The 20,871-nt window shown below is 40.0% G+C and overlaps 1 protein-coding gene across 2 annotated transcripts in view; it reads left to right on the plus strand.

The window, feature by feature from the left end:
* The first annotated feature begins 3,967 nt into the window (after positions 1 to 3,967).
* Positions 3,968 to 20,871, plus strand: part of WDR37 (WD repeat domain 37) — a 44,149-nt gene continuing 27,245 nt past the window's right edge. Inside the window, exons 1-6 of one of the 2 annotated variants that reach the window (XM_083861619.1) lie at positions 3,968 to 4,107; positions 9,295 to 9,326; positions 13,210 to 13,387; positions 16,022 to 16,118; positions 17,829 to 17,924; positions 18,093 to 18,157. In XM_083861619.1, coding sequence (XP_083717745.1) covers positions 13,250 to 13,387; positions 16,022 to 16,118; positions 17,829 to 17,924; positions 18,093 to 18,157 — 396 coding nt within the window. In that variant the 5' untranslated portion in view covers positions 3,968 to 4,107; positions 9,295 to 9,326; positions 13,210 to 13,249. The remainder of the gene's footprint in view (positions 4,108 to 9,294; positions 9,327 to 13,209; positions 13,388 to 16,021; positions 16,119 to 17,828; positions 17,925 to 18,092; positions 18,158 to 20,871) is intronic. The other variant, XM_083861620.1, reaches the window with a different exon arrangement.

A 20,871-nucleotide genomic window follows, 5' to 3' on the forward strand; every position in this document is an offset into this window, starting at 1 on the left:
CTTGTTTGTTTCATTGTTCCAGATAAAAAAAAAACCCAAATTGTCTTTTTTTCTTTCTATCATTTTCCTAAAGTAACAAAACAAGCTACACAGATCTATCAAAAAACAAACAAACACACACACACAAAAAACCCAACACCAAAAAGCAACTTACTGAGATGAACATACAAACCAGCATTTCACATGATGACAAGAGAGTTAACAAGCAGCTCTCCTGCGAGTGAAGTTCTTTTAGAACAGGAACTACTCCCCTGGGAGACAGAGCTGTGTCTGTGCCTGGGGCACAGCTGGCGTGGGACATCAGCAGCTGTACACAGGAAGCTTCAGGCTACACAGCAGAGGGAAACCAGGGAAAATGTCCTTATAGATGATAGAGAAAAGAGACTTTTCTTCCTAGTAATAACTACTGAAAACTTCTATACAGGCACTTTAGAACCTGACAGTCAGAAACAATTACAGTTCCTGTCTTGCACAGACAAACAAAGCACTTCACCTGAATCAACGCTGGTGAGCAGAGAGAAGTGACAACAAGTCCTGGTGGATAATGAGAGGCAAAGAAGCAGGGACTAAGGATGACAGAGACAAAACAAATAATTTTACAAAACAAACAAGAGAGACACTTCCCAAACCTTTAACCGGATACTTTCAGGATCAGGTGTTTTATGTCACCTGTATCATATTCTCTTTTGCTCCCCTCCAGACTTGCTCTGCACCTTCAAAGCTCTTTCTTTTGAAAATAAAGCATGCTAATTTTTGGAATGGCATGCACTTCACTGTAACCTCAGAACTTCTACTCCACCCTGCATAAACAGAATGCCTGAAGTGACATACAAATGCTTTTGAGACTTAATTTCTGTATCTCCTGAAGTCTGCTGACCCTTTTCACTCAGCTAACAAGGAAAAAACAGTTTCCTGTAATGACTGGAAAGTCTTTCATTCACCTGAAAATCCAACCAGCTGCAAACCACTGACAGACTTTTGATCTCTACTAAGAGAAAGTGAAGTGCAACTTCCACCAAACTGAAGGAAAACCTTTAAATTCTCCAGCAAGTTAAACAAGATGATGATGACAAGCTACAGGATGAAATAAATGCTGAACAAACCTGGGATTTGGACCCCAGCCTAGAATGCATAAATTCCTGAAAAATGCTTGTCCTCAGTTTTTAGATTTGCCAGGGGAAATTAACGGGCTGCTTCTTCCCCCTTCACATCCAAACTTCTTCTTTTTCAGCTTCCTGTTAACTTGCTCTGATGTTTAAGATTTCCACTTCACCCATCTCAGCTACAGAGCTATCCTTGTTCCTGGTCTCCCTTGAGAATTCCTCTTGTGAGTACTTTCCTGCCTGGAGTCACAGCTCTTCAGAAAATATTTGTCTAAATGATCCACTCGTGCTGAGCAAAAAACAACCTGGGTTTTATCTGAAATGAGAGGTAAATACTTCCCAGTCTTAACTAATCTGCTGTTCCCTTGACTCTGCTTAAAAGGCCTCTTTCAGGGAAGTGGGTTGGCTTCAGCTCGCTTCAGAGAAGACAGATGTCTTTGTAGTAAGAATGTAATGCATATATGCTAAATATATAAGTAGGATGTTGTATTTGCATTTCATTCTGCTATCTCAAGCTGATGGAAAGAGTGCTATGATGGATGGTTTCCAAATGTTTTTATACAACAAAAGGTGAATGAATAATGGTATAGGAAACCACTCTTCTAGGAAGGAGTTATTAGGAGGTTTCATATATGAATCAAGAAATAACCCTTGAATCCTTTTCTCCCTTAGATTTTTTTGGTTGGTTGTTTTGTTTTTATTTGAGCTCTGGACAGAAGGCTTTGCCTTTTCTTGCCACATTTACAGGTTTGAAAAATGCTAATTTGAGAAGTTCAGCTATTATTCTGTTCTGTTATTGATCTCCCAAGCCTTCTATCTTGTGAAGTCCAGCCATGGGTGCAGAAGTAGATTTGTCCAGGACAACCTAATTTTCGCCACTTTATTTACTGTATGCTTATTAAAAAAGCTTCTTAGCTGTTGAAAAAATGCTGCCTAGCACTGACCCGTTTCCCTACGCCCCTGTATTGCTATCTCTCCTGTTTTGTATCAGGTAGTTTATGAAAAGGTCAGTCTTTTGTTCTGTACTTGCTCCTGTGCATTACACAGTGCCTGCTACTCTTGCAGTGCCATGACAAAACCAAACCAGTAGCAGAGCTGAAGTGACAACAGGCTGCTTGTCATTCTCTTCTCATGAAAAAGCAACAGCATCCAGGGCCTGTTAATTTTCAGGTGAGGCACCCTGTACCAAGGAAAAAGTTGTTTAAGCCCATCTTTCCTCATTTCAGTATTTTGCATTTCTTCAGGTAAAAAAATGGTTGTCTCTGTAATTCACCCTGCTCCTAGGGATGTGCTGCTCCAGAAGAGAAGAAAGCTGCCAGGTGTTCTCCTCAGGAAATCTCTAATGTGGATCTTTGTACTCCTGCTGGACATTTTTTTTTCCTTCATAGATATAGCTAAAATTGTTACAGTACAGTGCTGTTATATTAGGGTAAGGTAATTTTGGTATGGATTATGAGGCTTAAAAATGTCTAGTTAGCAACTGAACAGCTGAGCACTCGAATTGTCTCTTGGCTAAGATGGCTGAGCCACCTACAACTGCACCAGCTCTGAAGAGAATTCAAAGCATCAAACTGGGGCATTTGGTCAGGTTGTGTCCAGGCTTCCTCCTGGGCACCTCTGTTCCATCTCTTGTCCCTCTCCTTTTGCCTGTGCAGTCTTCCCTCTTTTCCATTCCTTAAACCCATGTAGCTATTTAGTTTGCTCCCTTTTAGTGGCTTTGAAGAAGGAAATAGGTTAAAATTATGCAATATTCTCAACCAGTTAGGCTGGTGATTTTGGAGAATGACCTCCAGTAATGAGAAATATGCTAGTACACAGGTAAACCACTATTTTTGTTGCCGTTTAATACAGCTTTAAGACATGCACAGAAGTGAGTACAAAGGAAAAAAGACAAATGAGAACCGTAGGCAGACTTGTAGCTGGGAAGCACATTAAAAGAAAATGTAATATTTCCAGCTCTCACTGGCACATGTTCCTCTGGCCCTTTTACAGAGCTCTTCTAAGGCAGTTAAGATAATCTGCTGCAAGAGAGAAAATAATTAGGCGAAGGCCTCTTTTGACTTTCCCTATCTGCTATAATGAATAAGAATTTTAGGTGGAGGTTTGTTCAAAGTGTTAATCAGCAGAGGAATTAATCACATTTCAATTACGTGTTGTAGGCTTCAGAGTGAGCAGCTTTTCGTGCTCAGCTTTGATGCGCTGCCTCTGTCCCTCCGTCTGCAGACACAGCAGAGAAACTCCACATTCGGCATCTCCCGGCCCTTCTGTATTAAAAAAATATGGAATTCCAGTGGTGTTTAAGGAAAGTTTAATCTCCTTTGTCAGTCCACCTGATCCAATGTTACTGGAGGTAACTAACTAAAGCAGCCGCAGTTTTAATTCGGTAACAGAAACGCAAACTAACACAGCGTTACCCCGAGGGGGCACGGCCGGGACGGAACAGGCTCCGCTGTCTGACCTCCAGCACCGCGGGGTGACCCGGGGAGCGGCGGGGCCGAGGGGCGGGGGGTGCTGGGGCAGCTCCTGCCCGGCGCCGGCGGCACTGCTGGGCCCGGGGGCTGTCCCGGTGGAGGGGCATTGCCGGGCCCGGGGGCTGTCCCGGTGGAGGGGCATTGCCGGGCCCGGGGGCTGTGCCGGGCAGGAGGCTGTCCCGTGGCCGGGGCATTCCCGAGCCCACAGGCCGTGACTGGCGGGAGGCCGTCCCGGTGGAGGGGCATTCCCGAGCCCACAGGCCGTGCCCGGCAGGAGCCGGTCCCGGTGCCCGCCGTCGCCATCGCCGCTCGGAGCGGGGGCCGCGCCGCTTCCGCCGGATGTCGCGGCGAGGGCTCGGCACCGGGGAGGCGCGTCCTGCCCGAGCAGCGCCGCGATCGTTGCTGTTGCTGCCTCCGCTGCCGCCCCTCCCGCCTTCTCCTCCTTCTCGTTGTCCTCATCCTTCCCCTCCTCTTTCTCCGCGCCGCCCGCGGCCCTGCCCCTCCCCGCCCGCCGCCGCGGCTGTTGCTGACAGGTGAGTGCGGGGGCAGCGGGGCGCGGACCCTCCGCCATCTTCGCGGCCGCCCGGGGCGCTGGGGGCTGCGGGGCTCCGGGCGGGCTCCGGGGCGGTGCCGGTGCCACCGTCGCCCCGGTGCCTCGCGGTGCCACCGTCGCCCCGGTACCCCGCGGAGCCGCCGTCGCCGCCCAGGCCCGCGGCGCAAACCGGGGCGCTCCTGCCCGGGCACCCCCTCCCTTTTGCCCGTCCTGTTCCGCTTTATTTCCGCGTGAAATGACTTGCACGTTCTCCTGTGAAAACACGAAATAAGCTCTCCTTCCTCTTCTGTGTGCCGCGGTTTCCGAGCGCTGCCAGCCCGGGGCTGTGGGGAGGGTCCCGGGTCTGCGGGCGGGGGAGCCGAGGGGCTGCTGAGGGGACTCGTCTCGCTCACTTTGTTCGCGTCCCCAGGACAGGCCAAGTGTAGAGCCCCGGGAGTTTACAGGTGGAGTTCAGATCCTCTGACACCTGTACAAATGTACAAAATGTATAAAGTGTACAAAAACCTGTAAACACGGAACGCCCAAATTTCTGAAGTGGGGCACAACTGAACCATGAGGGGAGCGCTGTTTGTGGTGGCGTGGGGCAAATCAGGCCTTGAGCAGTGAGAGGATGATGGGGAAGTGTCCAAGATGGATAAAAGTTGTGTATAAAGAGCCCTCTTTCAGTAGTTCTCTCTCTTTCTGAGCTAAGCCCTGTGAAAGTAAGTTCGAGGGGAGAATAGATCTGCTTAATCAGAGGTTGAAGGGATGTTGGGTTCCATTCCTTATGCAAAGACGAGGAAAACTTCTTTCAAGGTAAGTGTTGATCTGTGGCTCAAGGACATCTTGGTGTTTGTGAGAAAAGAAAAACTTCTACGTGTGTTTCTATCTCTCTTGTCCAGCTTGTCAGATTTATTTTGTTATTGCAGTTAAAGTGGGCTTTCTATAGCAGTAATGTCATGGAAGGTTTATGTAAGGACCTGGTGGAACAGCTTCTTTGAAGTGATTCAGTGTCATTGAGTACACCTTGACATGATACAAACGTCTATTGTTCAGGCACCCATTTTACAATATTACAACTGCATCATTCTCCTTAAGCAAATTTCTGAAACTGCTTTCCAAGCAAGTCTGCTGGTGGTGTTTCTTGGTGTTTTTGAAAGAGAACTGGTAACCCCAAGAACCTACAAGTATGTTTTCTAATGAGTAGTTTAGATTAGATAATCTTTGTGTGTGGTGTCAGCTCTAACCTGTCGTGTAATAACTTTAGATGTAGCTTTGTGTGTTGTGGACTTGGGCAATTATTTTAGGAAAAGGTGCTGGCCCCAAACATTAGAATTTAAGGCAGAGGCCAGCTGTAACATTGATTGTCTTTTTAATGCCAGTTGTTTGTGTGTATGTTTGTCCCTGAACTAGGTTTATCATTTTAAATCAAAAGATTCTAAGATGAGACTGCCACTTTAATACAGACAGGCCCTTCCACCATCTATTTCTTTAATTCAGGACTTGTTTGAAGCACGCAGTCTTTAATATGGACTGAAGTGCTTAAGTTTGTTGGTACAGTCACAAGGCAAATATTGTGAGTGTGGTGATAATGTCTTACAAGATCTTACCTCTACGAAATCCTGAAATTGCTAGCCAGAGCTAGTATGTGCCAAGTAAGGAGGAATCAAGTGGTATTGCATTCTATGAACTTGAGATGAGATAGGATCATTTTATGTCACGGAATTTTAAGTCTTGGAGCTAGTAGGTTGTCCCGTGAGGTGAAAGCCAGTGTGAGGGGCTTTTTCTGTAGGCCAACACTTCAAAACCTTGTGCAGAGAGCTGGTTACTGCTCTGTGAATGACCACTGAGGTATGGATACGAATCAGGATGGTCTCCGTGCAAGCCAGAGGGATTTTCTCATCCTCAAGCAATATGTGCTGACTATTTTTAGGCTTGGTGATCAAGATGGTGGGCTGGGTGCTCACAGTGCTCTTACACGGACTGTTGGTGGGTTCTGTAGTTCTCTGTGCTAGACCAGATGAGGTAATGCTTCAAGAATGTGCTGTGCAGAGATTATTTATTGGTGCTTCTGAAGAGCTTGCTAGATGTGTTATAGTTAGAGTCAAAATTACTTGGTTTTGTTCAAGTCTTAAGAGCTAAAAGATTCTAAATTACTGGCAAATAATATATTCCCAGATGAAGAGCCATTGTGCTTGAATAAGACCATAATAGCCATTCTTCTAATACATCCATAACAAGTGCATAAATATTAATTTCTTAGAGACTAGCAGAATAAGATCCTGGTTGCTGAGTGTGGTGCAGTACTTCCTTGAGCAAACACCTGGTTATATAGCCTTTGCTCTTGAACTTCCTTAGGATTCCTCACCCTCAGGTCTTATATTTGCATCCCTGTGCCTGCATGTAGGCTACTTCCAGGCTGTTAGGGATTTGCTAATACAGAAATGGGAGCTGCAGTGTCTGTGAAACAGCTGAGGAAATAAAGTACCCTTCAAACATATTTTAGGAGTTAACCAGCTGTAGGTAGTTTAGCAGGACCTGATGCTGTCTGTTGAACCCTTCAATAAACTCAGTTCATCAATACTTATACATAAAAGAAGATACAATATGTACTGATAGGTTACTAACTACTAGTATAGTAGAAACTAAGATTATATTGTACCTTGCACCATTTGAACTAGTGGAAACAGTGGGCACCCTCAGCCAGCACAGGTGGCACTGGTCTCAAAGGGAAGCTTTCAGGACACCAGCAATTTCACTGAATAGGTCTTAGTCTGAGGATTATTAGTGAACCCAGGAGGGTTTCTACTATATTAAAAAAAATAATCCGAGTCTGATTATTGTTGTTGGTTAGTATTAGATAATATAATCCTGTATTGTGAGAGTAGCATTTCTTGCTTTAGCAGAGTGTGTGGCAGGCTGGGTCAGCCCTGCATTTTGGTGTGACTGCAGCATTTGCTGACATAGTTGAATTAGCAAGATCAAAGCTTGCTAGCAGCAAAACTGGGCTGGCTTACATTTGGATGTTGGTGTTAGAAGCTTCCTTAAAGTAGGTACTCACTAATGTGTTAAAGTTTTTATCCTTGATTTCAGCTGTATAACATACTTAAAATTTATTGGTGCAGCTTCTTTACTCTGCTTTCTATTGAAAGGAGGTTGTCACTTTCAGTGGTGGGTGCCTGCTTTCCCCTTTTACATTTCGAGGAACATCCAGTTTCATTTGAAAGAAAGCTGCACTAAATTTAGATAAGAAAATCAATGTTGTAATGCTTGAGTGGATTTCACAAGGTTTGAGCGCACACATTAGTGTTTCTAGCATCATCCATGATGATCTGGAATGGTTTGGTTTCCTAAATATTTACCTTCAGCAAAACAACTAGTCTTACAAAGCAGTCTGTTTATTCTGATCTTTCTCAGGTGTGCTGTAGTCTTGAGGCTTGCATTGAATTAATGGCACTTGAATGTACAGCATCACTGAAGCAAATTGTTCACTGAAGACCTCAAAATGGAAGTTTTACTCCTTTAAATCTGATTTCTTTGCATATTAATAAAAAGTGTAGTGGCATATGTTGATACTTAAATTCCCTTAACTCATGAATAATACTGTCAAACTGAGTTCCATGTAATTAAGAACTTAATAACTGTAATCATTCTCTTCTCTGTCTGCTTTCCCTCCCTGCTTTGGGAAAAAAAAACCAACCCAAACCCACACACTCCCCTACATTAACGGGCATCTTTGTATTGTAAGGTTTTAATGCTGCACTAGACAATAATTACTATTGTAAAATGCCTTTGTGTTTTATGTAGTATACATAGAAATTTTCTAAGCCATGTTTGAAAATGTGAGACATGAGATGAAGATATTTAAGCACACACAAATGCACTAAAATCGTGTGGGTTTTTTTTTTTTTTTTTTCATTTGACACAATCATTTAAGTAGTAACTATTGCTATTTCTAAACTCTAAAGAAAATGGAGCAGGGAGATGTTGGGGAAGATGTTGCTGAATCTTCCTGATGATTTCCCTTTACAGGCTTGTGTGTTGTCTTGAATGAACAAAAAAGGAAATGCAATACTGTAGCCGTTCTGTCTGTGCTCTGACACATCTTAAAACAGCTTTTCTCCCTGGCTTCAGCAACATGCATACCCCAGGAATTCTCTCCTTTCAGAGCCTTCTTGTTCTGTGTTCAAGAGCAGAAGTAGGCAAGTACTCGTAGTTATTGCTGCAGTGAGTTTTTCAGTCTGGTAAGGCCAGTGTGTGCACTCTTTGTTGGTGCTGTTTCTCTGTCGTAGCTGACTAAAACAGTAATTGGTTACACATCTGCTCTTTACTGTTACTCTGATGAAATGTTTCCTGTGACTGAGTACATCTGTTACGGAAAGGTAGGTGGTGAAACTTCAATTTAACACCCTGTAAAATATCCTGTGAGTTTAATTAAACAGCATATCTGAAATACTGGAGTATCTTTGCATTCAGCAAGTAGTAACCACCTGTGGTCTGGATGTTTTCTGGGACATCCTTTCCTCCCCTGTTTCTAGAGATTTACATTGTTAGAAAGGTTCTCTCGAGGCTTTGACAGATCATTGTGTGAAGTCTATGCAAATGAGTGTTTTCCAAAACGGCTGAGCAGAATAGCTCAGTAGGTCTCTTAATCTCACTTTTTAGTAATGCAGTACTTGTGAACTGCCACCCTTAGTGAAAATAGTTTAGTAATACCATATGCTTCCTCCTTCTCCCATCTCCCTTTTTTCTCAGAAAGTACATTTGTTCAGCCTTTTTTATACTTGATGGCTAATTTTTGGCATCTGTGAATTTCGCTTCATTTGATTCAGGAAGCAAGATTCCAGTACTTATTGTTGGTTTTCCATCCTACTTGGGGCATTACTGAGTAGAAGGGAAGTGACCTTAGTGAATTTTTCTTTTCAGAACCCATTTGGAACACTCAAAAGTTGAGATTAACTATATCTGGCTAATAATATATGATGGATTGTTTTGAAGTACTTTTTTCTTACTTGATTTGACTGGGGTTTGGTGCCTAGCCTTGACTTGTGTTTATGTTTTCCCTCATCACCCCTTTCCCATTGTCTGGTGTGTTCTAACTACAAAAGTTTCAAAAATTTGAAAGACTTTAACTGGTTTGTATACTACTGACTGTTTCACTAATCAATATTTAATGTGGTTTTCATAGGATATGTAACATGACACTGATATTCTGGACAGGTAATTTTCATTGTTTGAAAACCTTAATAATAAGGGGAATCAGGTAACTGCTAGAAATGAGCACCTTATTTTTTTAGCATCATATTGCCAAGGATCTGTTTTGAAATCTACTCTTGAAAAACCTATAGCTTCTTGCTGCTGCAATTAGAATCAGAAAAGTTCCAAAATTGTCAAAGTGAAGTTAATATTTAAAGGGACACTGTCACTATTTTAAAACTGAATTCAAATCCTTGTTCTAAAAAACCTCTTTGATTATTGCTCCCTTACTCAAAGTTTGTAAGGCTGTTTGGTGGGATTCAGAACAACAATATTAAAGGCAGTGAAGCTATTCCCCTTAGCTTCTCCTTCCCATCCTCTGTATGCACATGCCTGCTTGTGGCCTCTTTGGTTTCAGCTTTGCTGTGGCTGTGTGCACCCTCCTGCCGAGCCTGGGAACAGCTGCATGTTTGCCCTCTCCAGAACGTGCATGGGTGGTGTGTCATGCTGCTGCATGAGGAGAGGGCAGTCCCTGGCAGTGACACTGGCTGCAGGTGAAGTGCTGTTACCAAACAGAGACAGTTTCCTACCCAGTCTGCTCCAAAGTAGAAACTTCTGTGTAGTGAACGTGAGAATTTCACACGGCGAAGATGTAATCTCATGCATATGACTGTGTCCCTTTAAATTCTATGTGCTAGAGTGTATAGCTGCCAAATCTGTGTGTACTGATGCTGAGTGCTGCAGTTGATTCATTGAGGGAAGGGATAGCACCCAGAGACCCCGTGACAGGCTTCAGGAGTGGGCCTGTGCAAACCTCATGAAGTTCAGCAGGGCCAACTGCAAGGTCCTGTGCCTTGAGTTGGAGCAGTCCCTGATATCAGTGCAGGCTGGAGGGTGAACAGACTGGGAGCAGTCCAGCAGAGAGGGACCTGCTCTGGGGCATGAAAAACCAGACATGAGGCAGAAATGTGTGCATGCAGCCAGTGACAGGCAATGGCACAATTAGAGCTGGTCCAGAGGAGAGCCACAAAAGTTATCAGAGTGCTGCAAACCTCTTCTGTGAAAAAAAAATAAAATATATATATATATATTAAAAAAATAATAAAAAAAAAGGCTGAGAGAGATGGAGGTTTTTAGCCCAAGAGGATTTTCTGGGGAGACCTTATCAGGGTCTTTCAATACTTAAAGGGGACTTTGGAGAAAGACAGACTTTTTACCAGGGCCTACAGTAATATGACAGTTTTAACCTAAAAAGAGGGTAGATTGAGATTAAATAGAAGGAAGAATTTTTTCTTCTATTTTCTTCTATTCTCCTATTCTATAGGGTGGTGAAACATGGACACAGGTTGCCAGAGAGGCAATGGATGCCCCACCTATGGAAACATTCAAGGTCAGGTTGGACAGGGCTCTGAGCAACCTGATGCAGATAAAGATGTCTCTGCTCATTGCAGAGTAGTGCAGCTCGATGACCTTTAAAGATCCCTTCCAATGCAAATCATTCTGTGATTTTATTAAGCACTCAAAAAAAAAAAAAAAAAAAGGGTATTGATTGGTAACATCCTCCAAAATGAAGTACTTGGCAAAAAGGGCAAATGGAAACTAACATAGTTGAAACAATGACTGGTAAGGCATAACCCATGTTAACATCTCTGTGTCTAACAGTTCAAGAGCTGCATCTGGCAGGGATTAGAAATTGCATTTTTTTTTTTTTTACCACCTTCCGCCCCTGGATCTTAAGTGAAACGATGTTAATGGATTTATGGGATTATATGTAGTTATGTGTATGAATAAAATTGTCTTAACAAATCTGCCTGTGTGCACACTGATGCTTCTGGCCTTAAAATGTAATCCCAAACTGCAGAATATGGTAACTGAAAGCAATTGAATGAGTGATTCCCAAGGGAAATAGGAAGCAGGGTGGAAGAGGGGAGAATATATATATATGTGTGCTTGGGATCTGATCCTCTTTTGAAAAGAAATAGAAATGTGATGAGCACAGAAAACCTGTTCCTCATTCTTGACCATATGCCATGAACAGGAAGATACTTAGTGAAGCCCAGAAAATTGGCAATAACTGTGTATGGGATGGACTTAAAAAAAAATAAAATTAGGGGACTCTAACCACAGTGAATAGCAGAATTTAGGCAAATAAAGAACTACCCAATGGTAGTTTTTTCTAGTCTCTGCTTTAATTTGTGAATATAGCTATTTAGTTACTACTGATTATTCACACATAAAAAGCTCTGATGGGATTAGGTGCAGGAGAAGACTCTGTGGAATCCAGAGGATATGAAAAAATTCTAGTACAGTACAGGTCACTGGTGCAACCTAAATTTTATTTTAGATTCACTATGGAATTGGTGTCAGGTTGCTGGAACTCGGTTGTTCCAAAAGCTAATTAAAATACAAGTTTTTTTAATAAGGATGGATGGGCATTAAAATCTTAACTAATTCTAGTCTCATTTTAGATACAAATTTCTGTATCTTTATACATTTTCATTTTGTGATGTAAAACCCAAAGGAGATTTCAAGATCTTGTTATTCACGGTGCATACTGTATTTTTAGTAAGTTATGCTTTTCCTTGGCTTTATGATCTGTTCAAAAGCTGAAAAGACCATGTCAGACCCCTGAAGTGGTTAATGGCTGATCTTGTTAATAGCGATGGTGCTCATTCCTAGCGTGAGATCCAACGTGTTGGCGGATCTTAAATTGGAAGTGGCCCTGGGTTTGGTTTAAATTTTCTCTGATCAACTTATTTAAAAGGAAGCTCAGTTGCCTGGTTAGCTTTGCCAACTCTGCTCTCCTATTTCTCTGCAGGCTATTGCACCTATTTTAAGTTTTAATTGTTGTTTCAGAAATGATTTATGCTGGAGAATGAATTTTTATTTTGTTCTCATTGTGCATGATTGAAAAATTTTGGGTAATCAATCCTGAAACATTTGAAATGTTTAACAACTGGTACCCCATGAAACAAAAAATAATTTCTGTTGAATGTTGGGTTTAAATTTAAAAAAATCCTGTAATTAAATGTTTGTAAAAATAAGATTTTGACAGTAAAGAACATATTCTCCATATTTATGCAATCAAACATAATTTGATTTTTCATATATATTCTCCACATTTATGCAATAAATCAGACATAATTTGATTTTTCTTAAACAGGGGAAGCAGTAGCTCATACATGGTAATACTGTTTGGAGATACTGTCAGGTGTTTTTAGGCATATTAAAATGCATATATTTGGCTTTATTAAGGTGACAGAAATGAGCTGCATCACCAACAGCCTGTTAAGTCAGGTGCACTTTCACTACTCTCATAAGTTCATGGGCACTTTCATTATTAAGAGAAGTGAAACCATGAGCTGCCAAAAATGGTGGAAGGTAATTTTCAGAACTTCTGTCATGAAAATTAATTTCTGATTATCTCTGAACAAGGGCATCTGTTAAATTTTGTATAGTAATGCTTAAAGTTGAATAATACATTTTTAACCTGACAATGTCCCTAAATTACCATGTTTGCTTTCATTTTCCAGCTGGGTTTTAATTTTGCATGCATTTCAGTGAACTATAGTATGCATAATAGTTGTTTCCTGGAAGCATTTTGGGGCTGTCTCTGCTGGTGTTCTCCAAAATGAGCAAGGAAGTGGAATTTATTTTCCTTTTGTGGAGGTTTGTCAGCTAATGAATAAATAATGCAGAAGCAATTCCACTCTATTTACATATATGCTTATGGTTTTGAATTAATGTTGTTTGAAGAACAGCTGTAAGTAAGAGGGGTCTCTTCTTTTTAATGGCAACCCAAACAACTCCAAAGTTTAGTTGAACTAAATACTTCCATTTTGAGAAGAATATTTAGACTGTGTTTCGTTTGGCAAAGCAATTTGTAATATGTAATGCTTGTCCTTAGTTTATCATAGGAGCCTCTGTGAAGCTGTTTTTTTGAAGTAATGCCAATAGAAAGTGGAAGTGGTGCATCTGCTCGCCAAGCAAAGCAGAAACGTAAATCCCACAGCCTTTCCATCCGAAGGACCAACAGCTCCGAGCAGGAACGGGCCGGGCTGCAGAGAGACATGTTGGAAGGGCAGGTAAGGTGATGCTGGGAGCTTGCATCACTTTTTATGTGTTTTCTGTGGGGAGAACCTGAACAAACTTAGTTCTTGAAATATGTCCAGTAAAGCTGCAGGAACAACAGATTTTGTTGCTTGTAAGTGCTCGCTGCCTTTGGAGATCGTTGATGTGGATGTTGACCGTGTTTCAGGTTGTGTTGAGATCTGTGGAGTTTATCAACTTCTGTGTATTCTTACAAGGATGATAAAGCCATAAAACAGTGTAAACCCCAGCCCATTTATTCACTGCAGCCTCTCCCTGCTACCTGCAAAAGAAGAAGTTGATTCAAGGTTGATTCTTGCTTTCGTAAGTTTGCATTTGGAACAGCAGCAACCCAGAAATATGAATAAACCAAATACTTCTTATGATGACTCTGATAGGGAATATATTAGTTGGAATGCTGTTCTGCATTCCTTTCCATAAAGTAAACAAATACTGCCTGCCTGGCAGAAGTGCGAGCTAACTCAGATTTTTGTTTGTGTGGGTTTTTTTTTTTTTTTTTTTTGTTGGCTCAAATGAAGGTGTGCTCTTCTGCAATTAAACTTAAGGAAAAGAACAGCAGCCACTGCTTCTGTAGCTTTCTTAATCACGTCATTGTAGTGGGTGCAGTCTAGACTTGGACTGCTACACCTAAAAATTCTGAGATTACCTGTAGGTAAGGCTTCTGTCAGAAGCAGTTCTGGCAAAGATAAGCAAGTATGAGTTTAAGAAGTATTTATTGTCAAATTGACTACACATTGTTAGTGTGGGAGTGGCAAAGATGATGCAAAACTTGATTTTTATCAGACAGTTGGTTTGAAATACAAATGGAGTTTGGCTATGAGAAACCTCTCACTGAAGTCTGCAGATATGCTGAAGGGAAAACCTGGTGTTTTCTCAGTGTTGTGACTGTTTTTTTTTAATTAAATCTGTTTTTTCAGTAAATCACAGCATTAGTTTTCTGGGAATTAACAGAGCCTAGGTTGTTGCTTCTAGTCATGTAGAAGTTGGAGAATGCAAGTACTTGGATAGAAAACTCTTCATGCACTTGGAACTTCTGCAGCATTATTTCAGGAAAGGCGTGAAGGGCAGCTGAGAGGTCAAGACATGCTGTCACCCTGCATAATAAACCAAAATGTTAACCTGTTGTGGTATTTCTTAGCAAACTCTAAGTGTATTATGCTGTAATGCATAGATGTTTAAAATGTTTTATCTATCATCTTGTTTGATTTTGTTGACCTTGAGCAGCTAGGTGGCAGATTCTATCAAGTAGAGAGTTTTAATGCCCCTTCACAGTGGAGCTGTAAACCACATGAGCTCTAGCTAAGGGCTTTTGCAGATAAAGAGATAACATTATTACATACTGTTTTAAATAATGCCAACTTTAAAGAGAGAAAGGGAGTGAATGCATTTTACTATATTGGTTACTTCATTACAAGTTTAGTTTTGTTTATACTTTCAGACTTTGAGAAGTGATTTGAAAAACTTCTCTACATCTCCTCTTTAGTTGCAAAAGTTGTAGGATAAGTTAGTTTCTTCCATATGCTGTGTGAAATTATTGGGTAATTGAATTAGAAATAATTCTTCTAACTTCAGCATTTCTCTTACTAGTGTTTAATGTATTTAGTGTTTTTGTTTAATCAGTTTTGTTTCAAGTTGATTTTAATTAGGATCTATTTTGCTTCTGGTTGTCTGTGAATGTCTGAACAAAAGGGAGAGGCAGATGAAGAAAGAAATGATGTAGGGGGGCTTAAGGAGCATGGTCCCACTTCTTTCAGCACAGTGCCACAGTTTCAGCCAGCTGTGAACCTGTGTAAAATTGTGCACAAAGCAGGTGTGCTCTGTATCATGGCTGTGAGTGGTTTCTCTCTCTTTAAAACTTTGGGAATAACTTACACAGCCAGGGAGGGTCATGGCCGGCCTTTCCCGCTGTGCCTGCAGACAATTCCCGGGGCTGTGCCGGAAGGTGACTCAGTTAAGTGAAAACTTTCTTAAAAAGAAGTTTATAGTTGGCTACCTGGGTAAATAGTAAGTGTAGTAGGCCAATTTACATATTATGATCTATGAGCAACTGAAGAATAGAATGCTCAAGTAATATCTGGGGAGGGAAGGATTAGAAACTGTGGTTTTCTTCACACTTAGGTTAGTGACAAAAGTAGGTAAATGTTAAAAATATATTTAAAGTTTTAGTTTATCTTAAGCTTTGGTAATAAGATGCATTGTGTTCACAACTTTCTAACCCATTGCATAGTCAATTTTTGAATTTCTTTATCAAAGTATTCTTTATTCTTGAACTGGAAACATATTGATATTAGAAAGAAATTTTTTCTCCCTTTCTATTTTTAAAATGAATTGTATATATATCTTGATTTTATATTTTTTCTCTACTAAAGAAAAGAAAAACACATATAGGTAATTTGAATTCTATCCCCTGAAAGAAAAAGAATATATAAAATGAATAACTTTATGATGCACAGAGCGATTTGTTTTGTGTTCTACACTAGCAGTAGTTTTAATTTCCCTCCTTGCTGGGACATTGACATAACTGTTAAAATCGGTTCAAGACTGAAGAGTAATTTTATCAAATACATGTAAAGAAAAATATAACCTCCCCCCAATATTTTGCCTCCTAGGATTCTAAGTTACCATCTGCTGTCCGGAACACACTCCTTGAACTTTTTGGACAAATAGAGCGGGAATTTGAAAACCTGTATATTGAAAATTTGGAATGTGAGTATCTATTTTTTTTCTGGCAACTTATGAATTGTTTGTATTTAGGTTATAGTAACACTAATTAAAATGCTTACATTGGATATTGTAGTATAATTAGTGTAGCTTTTCTGTGAGCAATTTAAGAGTTGTTCTGAAGTTGTAGCCAAAGGTGGAGTTTGTACCTTTTCAGAAAAATCACTTTCTCAGCTCTTTGATGCAAAGATGTATGTCACCCTCCCTTGACTCTTGGGCAAAGCCAGTGAAGGGTCTGTCTCCTTATCATTGTAAGCTCTGGTTATGTTGATCTCCAGAAACTCCATCCAGCCTTTGAAGTTTTTGGCTTTGTTTTATATTTACAGGCTTAATTTTAATGATGTAATATTAGTAAATGAAATTGGAAAAGTGACTTGCTTGAAAAAGTATAAAATGAGGTGGTTTTGGATCAAATGTCTTACACATTGCATAACCAGTACCTGCAGCTGTTCAGGAGATTTGAAGTCAAGCATTCAGATAAAAAATCCAGGTGTTTTCTGAAAGAGATATTTGTTGATGACAGTGCAATTGTCTGATAATGTAAGTGATCTAAGGTGATGTAAGAGGACCCAAAGTTCAGTAACACAGGCCTGTACAGTCATACAGTAAAGCCTTCCTTGCTGGAATTTTAAGCTATGTTACATTGGCTTGGATTCTGAATTGTAGAATCTGTCTGATTTGGGTCCAAGTCAATCTTTTTTCCATACCTAATCAGTTCCCACAGTTAAACCAGACACTCATGTTGCAGCAACAACGACAACAGCAACAGTAAAATTTCTTGCCTGCTTTTTTGACATGTTCTGGGTGTTTTATTCTCTTAAAACCTGTGATTGTGTTGGTAAAGGCTGTAATCAAAAGTATGCATTTTTTAGTGACAATTTGCACAACTGAATTCTTGGCCTCCTGCTGAGAAGTTGGCTGGCAGCAAGAAAAGTAGAATTTCCCTCCCCAGCCTTCAGAAATGCTTGTCAGAAAACAAGTGGTAGATTTGTACCCTCCAGAGTGTGATTATTTTCCTTCTTTCCCATTTCCATTTCTTTATTTACTTTCTTCACCTCACAGCTCTAGTTACGATTGTGATCTCTTTTCACCACCCTGACAATTTCTAAATTTTTCTCTTCTCATGCTCAGTCTCATATTTTTTGTTCTTGGTCTAATTCCTACCTAGTGCTGAAGTTACTGTACACAGAATTAAAAAAAAAAATAAATTCCAAAGTATAAAAAATACATTTGCAGCATCACCTTTCCTGTGAGACTCTAGTAGTAGACTAGAGAGACTGCTATTTTGTGATTAATAAAACCTGTGTTTAGAAAGGATGTGCTAATTCTCTGGCTAAAGTATTTATGATGCCACAAGTTTTCTGTCTTCTGCTGGATTTAATTCAATACAGATGGGCCATGTATTTCACAGAGATGGTTTTGTTAAACCTTAACCTCATTTATTACTAAGAGTAATTAGAAGCCACCAATACTTTGTGTGGAATCTGGGTCAAGGTTGGTCTCTGGAAAATTGAGCATGAGTCTTGCTTTATGTCTTGGTGAGACCTGCTTTTATAAAATCCCAGTTGATCTCCTTTCCTCTCCTTAGCATAAAATAACATACTTACTAACCGTAACAGTTCTTAAATAGTATGTTAATGCTGTTATTAATGCTAGTCAGTTTTTTGTAGTAATGTGAGTTTCTGGATTTGTTAGTGCGTAGAGAGATTGATACACTGAATGAGCGCTTAGCGGGTGAAGGACAGACAATTGATGGTGCTGAACTGAGCAAAGGACAACTGAAAACAAAAGGTAAGAGAGCCACAAAAAAATCCTAAACCAGTATTTTTGAATTCACTTTTTTGTATTTCATTGACCAAAACTTAGAATGTTACTGAAGGGAATTATTACCAGTTACTTATACAAACAAACTAATGCTGTATTTGAAATATCTTCCTTTGAATTTATTTGTCTCAACAGCCAGTCATAGTACCAGTCAGCTTTCTCAGAAATTAAAGACAACTTACAAGGCATCTACTAGCAAGGTATGAGACAAATTAAATCTCTGCTCATCCATGTGTACTTGTGAGACTTACATGACTGTCTTTTAAGTTGTAAATTGTGTTTTTTTCAAGCTGGGTAGTGCTGGTCTGTAAGTAAATCTGCCTCCTAAGGAGCAGTATGTTTATCTTGAATTTATCAGTGACCCATTACTTCAACCATACTGTATGATATAGTTAAAATAAATGCTCACCTTTTTTTAAGGAGGGACGTTGGAGGGGACAGAGTGTGCACAGGTGTATGTGGGAGTGCTGTTTTGTAAATAGAACTAAAAAATAATTCTGTTTCATGAGGGAAATAGAGAACTTGCTGGCAGATTTCTGAATAAGGATTTGGATATTGCAGTTGAAATGGGGATTTAAGTAGGCGCCTCTATGTGTACTATTACAAATTTCTTTTTTAAAATAATTTTTATTTTTAGCTGTGACACTAGAACAATTTGTTTCCTTTGTGTTGCAAGCCTTGCTCATCAGTAGCTAGTGATCTTTTTTTGCTTGGTGTTTTGGCACAGTTAACCTTTCTGATGCATTTCATTTTGTACATCTGCATCAGCCTGATATTTTTGTTTTCCTCGCTCTCACCCTTTTTCAGTTTTTGCAGAGAGTTTACCTGCTGCTCTTATTTTCTGTATCAGAGTCATTTAATGATACATTATTAAAGTTAAATAAAATGTGAGGAAACCACAGTGGAATCTGGTATTTGAACCAGCTGTATGGGCAGCTCTGTGGTGACCTGTAATGCAGGCTGATTTGTGGTGTAGGTGTCTTGGAAATACCTTCTCTTAAGTATAAAAATTTGAGGGTAGGAATAGGGTGGTGAAATAGACTGAAACTACTGTTGTTTATTATGTTGGTTTTCAGACTTTTATTTTTAGCAGTTTGATGCATGTAGGTGTCTCTTTTGAGACTTAATGACTTACAAATTCTTTAATGAGACCACTTAAATAGTCACAACAAGGGACTGTATAGTTTTGATGCACCTACTATGTAGTTATGAATTAGTACCTTCTGTGTGGTGTTGTGTTTTGTGGGGTTTTTGGTTTGTTTTTTTTTTGTTTTGTTTTGTGTTTGTGGTTTTTTTTTTTTTGAGGGGTTTTTAAGGGAAGTGTTAAATCCTTGTCTTCTTTTACATTCTTGCAATGTAGCACTCATGTTTTCTCCTGGGCAAGACAGGCAGAGCTCCCATCTCCAGTGTGGGAAGGGAAATATGAGGTGGAGACTCCTGGGGAGCTGATATGCATGCACAGCAATGCAGCCATGGGCAGTGGAGCATGAAGAGTTTAATACCTGAACATTATGCACATCTCTTGTATCAATTGGTAGCCCTCAGACATCTGCATGTGCTGATGTATTTGTTTTCACAGCTTTGAGTCAGAATTTATTGGGCAGTAGACAGGAGCTGAGGGAAGTTACAACACTGAGAGCATCTCTGTCCAGTGTGTTCTCTGAAAGCTGAATGCACTTCACAGAGGTGCTTTATTTTGACCTTTCCTTCCTTCCTACACAGAAGAGTCAAAGCTGTAACCTTTTGTCTCTTGACCCACAGAGAGATTATAGTAAAGAGTTAGGAAAGAGTATAACTTTTTAACAAACCATGATTTTTCCATCTGTACCCTGACTGGATGTAGTTCCTCAGTACCTTGTCTGAGAAAAAGAGTTTTAAGAGTTCAACGACTTTGAAATTCTTAAGGCTGTACTTTCTATGAGTATAGAATGAACAATGCTGTTTCCCAAAATGGTTGTGTTCCCAACGCACTGGGGGACAGTTTTCTGTTTTCAGCCCTTTTATACTACTACGCTACAGGGGGTTTCTTGGATCTGTGTTTGTTTGGATTGTTGTTTTTTTTTGCCTGTGGAAAATTAGAAGAGACTTAAGTTTTACAAATCAATTGTTTTGTGTAGTTGCACACAATTACATTTTTCACATTTGCAGTGCATATAAAATGAATTTTTTTCCTTGAAAAGACCTTTCAATATTTCCTTAATCTAATTAGAAGGCTGATTCTTGACTGGCTTGATATTGGCAAAAAATACTAGGACTTGGTAAAAAATACTAAAGCAATCTGTTCATTCTCTTGGGTAAAATGCTGAAGTGAACATTCTTAATTCAAGCCCTTCATATGGAATTTCCATACTGGAACACTTCTCTAGCTATATATGAAGTTGGCAAAACTCATTTCAGAAAAGCGTGATTTTAGCAGCAAGGGTTATCCACCAGTGTCCAAATCCTGAAGAGGTAGAGTAGGTTTAACACTTGGTACTCTTTAAACTAATTTTTTTGTTAATGGACAAGATTCTGTAATTTAGCTGCAGTTGGTTTTAGATGCAGGAATCACTATATGAAATCCATGTTTTGACATTACAAAATGTAATGGCTGCTGTTAATCATTCCTGGCTTGTGAAAGTTGTTACAGCATTGGAGAAGCATCAGTTGTTTATGCAGTCTTAAAATAAACTGAAATGGTGTAACTTGCTCCATCCAAACTAAATTCCAGGATCTCTTGATTTGTCTAGATCAGGATAAAGACTTAAAAGAATGTATTTATTCACCCAGTAGTTAAAAAGAGTAAAACTTTTTTGACCTATGTAGTTTTACCCTCTGTGCTTAAAGTTGCTTCACAGGACATTCTGTTCATCAGGCACCCTGTAAAGCTGCTGAACTGGTCCTGAGTTAATCAACTTTTCATTCTTATTTCCAA

Source organism: Zosterops lateralis (assembly GCF_965231275.1).
Source record: "Zosterops lateralis genome assembly, chromosome: 1".
Classification (NCBI taxonomy): domain Eukaryota; kingdom Metazoa; phylum Chordata; class Aves; order Passeriformes; family Zosteropidae; genus Zosterops; species Zosterops lateralis.